We start from the raw sequence: 2662 nt of genomic DNA on the forward strand, positions 1-2662 counted from the left end.
GTGTCCGTGCCAATAGCCAGTTACTTGTCTGATTAAGTGTGTTCTATTGGTGTTCCTCCGGAGCTTTTTTTGACTTGCATTTGTTAAAAATGTATGTCTTCTTGACTCACAATGAACATTTTAAAACACCTATGACACAATGTGTGTGTGAACATGGCAGTACTGTGTGCTGCAGCCGCCACTGTGTGCACGACGTGCGTGTGTGTGTGAGGTTGCCGTCTATGCTGCTATGTGCATGACATAAATTTGACTAGCAAAAAAAAGTGATAAATCATATTGACACAAGGAAAATCCATCCCCCATCCCCATCCAATTAGAGCGTCGATGGTCCAACTAAGTATTAATAACATGCTTAGTGTTTTACAAAATAATACATAAAAATAAATTAAATGGTCGCTGAAGGTGTTGGGCAAATAATTTAATCGGTATATGCCGAACACTTTGAAATACCAGAAAGACTACTGCAGCAAACCCATCGACGTATCTATATAACACAATATACAAAATGCAAGGGAATTGGGTTTTTTAGAAGACGAAAAAACACAAACAATCTAGAAGTGCTAGTTATATCTCAAATATGGGATTGTATGTTATAGAAGCTCTCACCTGTTCTTTACCCTTTGCTTTCTTCAGGAAGTCTTCCACAGCATCGACTGCCTGTTGGAAGCGTTTTCCTTTGTTTATCTTAATCATCTCCTCTTTGTGGGCATGGTAGGGCTTCAGCTGTTCTACTTTGATCCAGGCGCTGGACAGGTACACACAAACACAGATCTTACACATTTGATGGAGAAGGAAATGCAAGGACAGTCAGAACAGCTTCCTTTCATTACGCATACTCACTGGTCTTCAGTTCCAAAGAATTTCACAAAGTGGCATTTTTTGCCCCTGGGCTTTTTCAAGTCCTTGGGAGGGCTCACTACCTGAAACGTAAATACAAATTACTAGTCCCGCAGTAGCATTACATTTGCCATGCAAATGTGTGAATCTATTTTTCCTCAAACCGGCAATCAGCATGTTTGCACTCCTTACCTTCCCTGGCCATGGTGGGTAACGACCAAGCTTCCCCCTGAAAGAAGAGATACATTTAGCCCTGATACACCTCTTTCATGCTATCAGATACGTTACAACACACCCCATGAATATGAGGATTCTGATGCATCCTCAGGTCCAATTTATTTCATCACTTTGGTATTGGTAGTCCACAGGTTACAGCAATGGCAGTGTCTCCTCTCTCTCACTTGCGCAGTTTATTGGTTGTACCAGTATGGTTTAATATAATACAAATGTAGCTCTAGGGTATGCTCGGATTGCATCATCAAATGTTTTCCAGGATTTCCAAAATGTGCCACTGCCCATAATCCAAAGCGGTTAATCTCCAGGTTAACTCCAGTAGGGACAAAAATAGTTGGTCCACCTGAGTTTGGTTCGTTTCAGGGACCATGTTTCAAAAGGGACCATGTGAAGACAAATTGCCCATCGTTAGTCACCGTTTTAATTGCTGGAGTAACGTTATTTGTCGATTAATAGAGTCTTAAGAAACAATGAGCCACGATATTCTTCATGCGTGTTGCCACTACACAGGGCAACTAACGTTAGCCCCAGTCCAGTTTCTTGTGTACGCAATGCTTAGAAATCCATTAAAAACACAAACCGGTGCGACAAGGAAACATGGGACCAACGGTTTCACGTTACGGTCGACACGAGCAGCGTTGACGCTAGCTAAACCAACTTAACGTTATCTGGGTTAAATTGACCCACATTCAGCCTAAGGAGACCGAATAAATAGATTTTGATAAACGAAAGTTGTCTAGGGAGAAATAAGTGCAACAGTTTACACGGAATACGAGTGAACGTGAAGCTAACGCTCGCTACGGTTTACATTTCATGTTAGCTAGCTAACGTTGGATATCCGCTTAAGCTACGTTGCTAGCGCAGCTTCTCACAGACCACAACATTTCAACAACATTAAAAAATAATTGAAAATAAAAAAGCTTTACAGATAACCCCCTCGGCGCAATAATTAAAATGATAAAAGACTGGTTTGTATGTGGAAAAGGTATTTCGTTTCGTCTTGCTGAACCTTTTCTGGAGCTTGTCCGTTAGCTACGTGCTAACGACGGCTGCTGGCTGAGTCAGCTTGGCTAGCTCGCGATATGTTTGGGTTGACAATCAACACAGGACGCGAACACTTCCATTAATAACTTCTGGATGGCACGGACATGAAATATTAACGTCAAACTACCTATATTAATATACCACGTTATGAAATGCAAGGCCAGTAAGCAGAAGCCGAGGAGTCGGACAGTGTTTAAAGGGTATCTCACCACACTAAATCCCCGATTCGCAGATGCACCGTCGCCATCTTACAACTTTAATAAAACGTCGCACTGAATGAGGGAGAAGACAACACACCCCCACCCCCACACCCACTGGTCACGTGGGAGGACCAGCACTTCCTCTCCGGGCAACATCCGCTGTTGAAAACCATTATTGTAGTTTTTACAAGCAAGAATCATTAACTCATCTTTTTTAAGGTTGTTCATTTTGTATTACATCCCGGACAAATTTTGAAAATGATATGGTATCTAAAACAACACGTACATTCACACTTGAAGGGAAACATATTATTCCATTTTATGAATGTAAAGATAGAAATGTAATA

General features: G+C 41.4%; 1 protein-coding gene across 2 annotated transcripts in view; it reads right to left on the reverse strand.

Annotated features, from left to right (window-relative positions):
- Positions 1-2445, reverse strand: part of glyr1 (glyoxylate reductase 1 homolog (Arabidopsis)) — a 20727-nt gene extending 18282 nt beyond the window's left edge. For both annotated transcript variants that reach the window (XM_032536891.1, XM_032536892.1), the window contains exons 1-4: positions 2325-2445; positions 1030-1066; positions 841-920; positions 607-745 (exon numbers count right to left, since the gene is read on the reverse strand). In XM_032536891.1, coding sequence (XP_032392782.1) covers positions 607-745; positions 841-920; positions 1030-1066; positions 2325-2362 — 294 coding nt within the window. In that variant the 5' untranslated portion in view covers positions 2363-2445. The remainder of the gene's footprint in view (positions 1-606; positions 746-840; positions 921-1029; positions 1067-2324) is intronic.
- Between the last annotated feature and the right edge of the window lie 217 nt (positions 2446-2662).

This window comes from Etheostoma spectabile, chromosome 15, assembly GCF_008692095.1.
Source record: "Etheostoma spectabile isolate EspeVRDwgs_2016 chromosome 15, UIUC_Espe_1.0, whole genome shotgun sequence".
NCBI classification, from domain to species: Eukaryota; Metazoa; Chordata; class Actinopteri; order Perciformes; family Percidae; genus Etheostoma; species Etheostoma spectabile.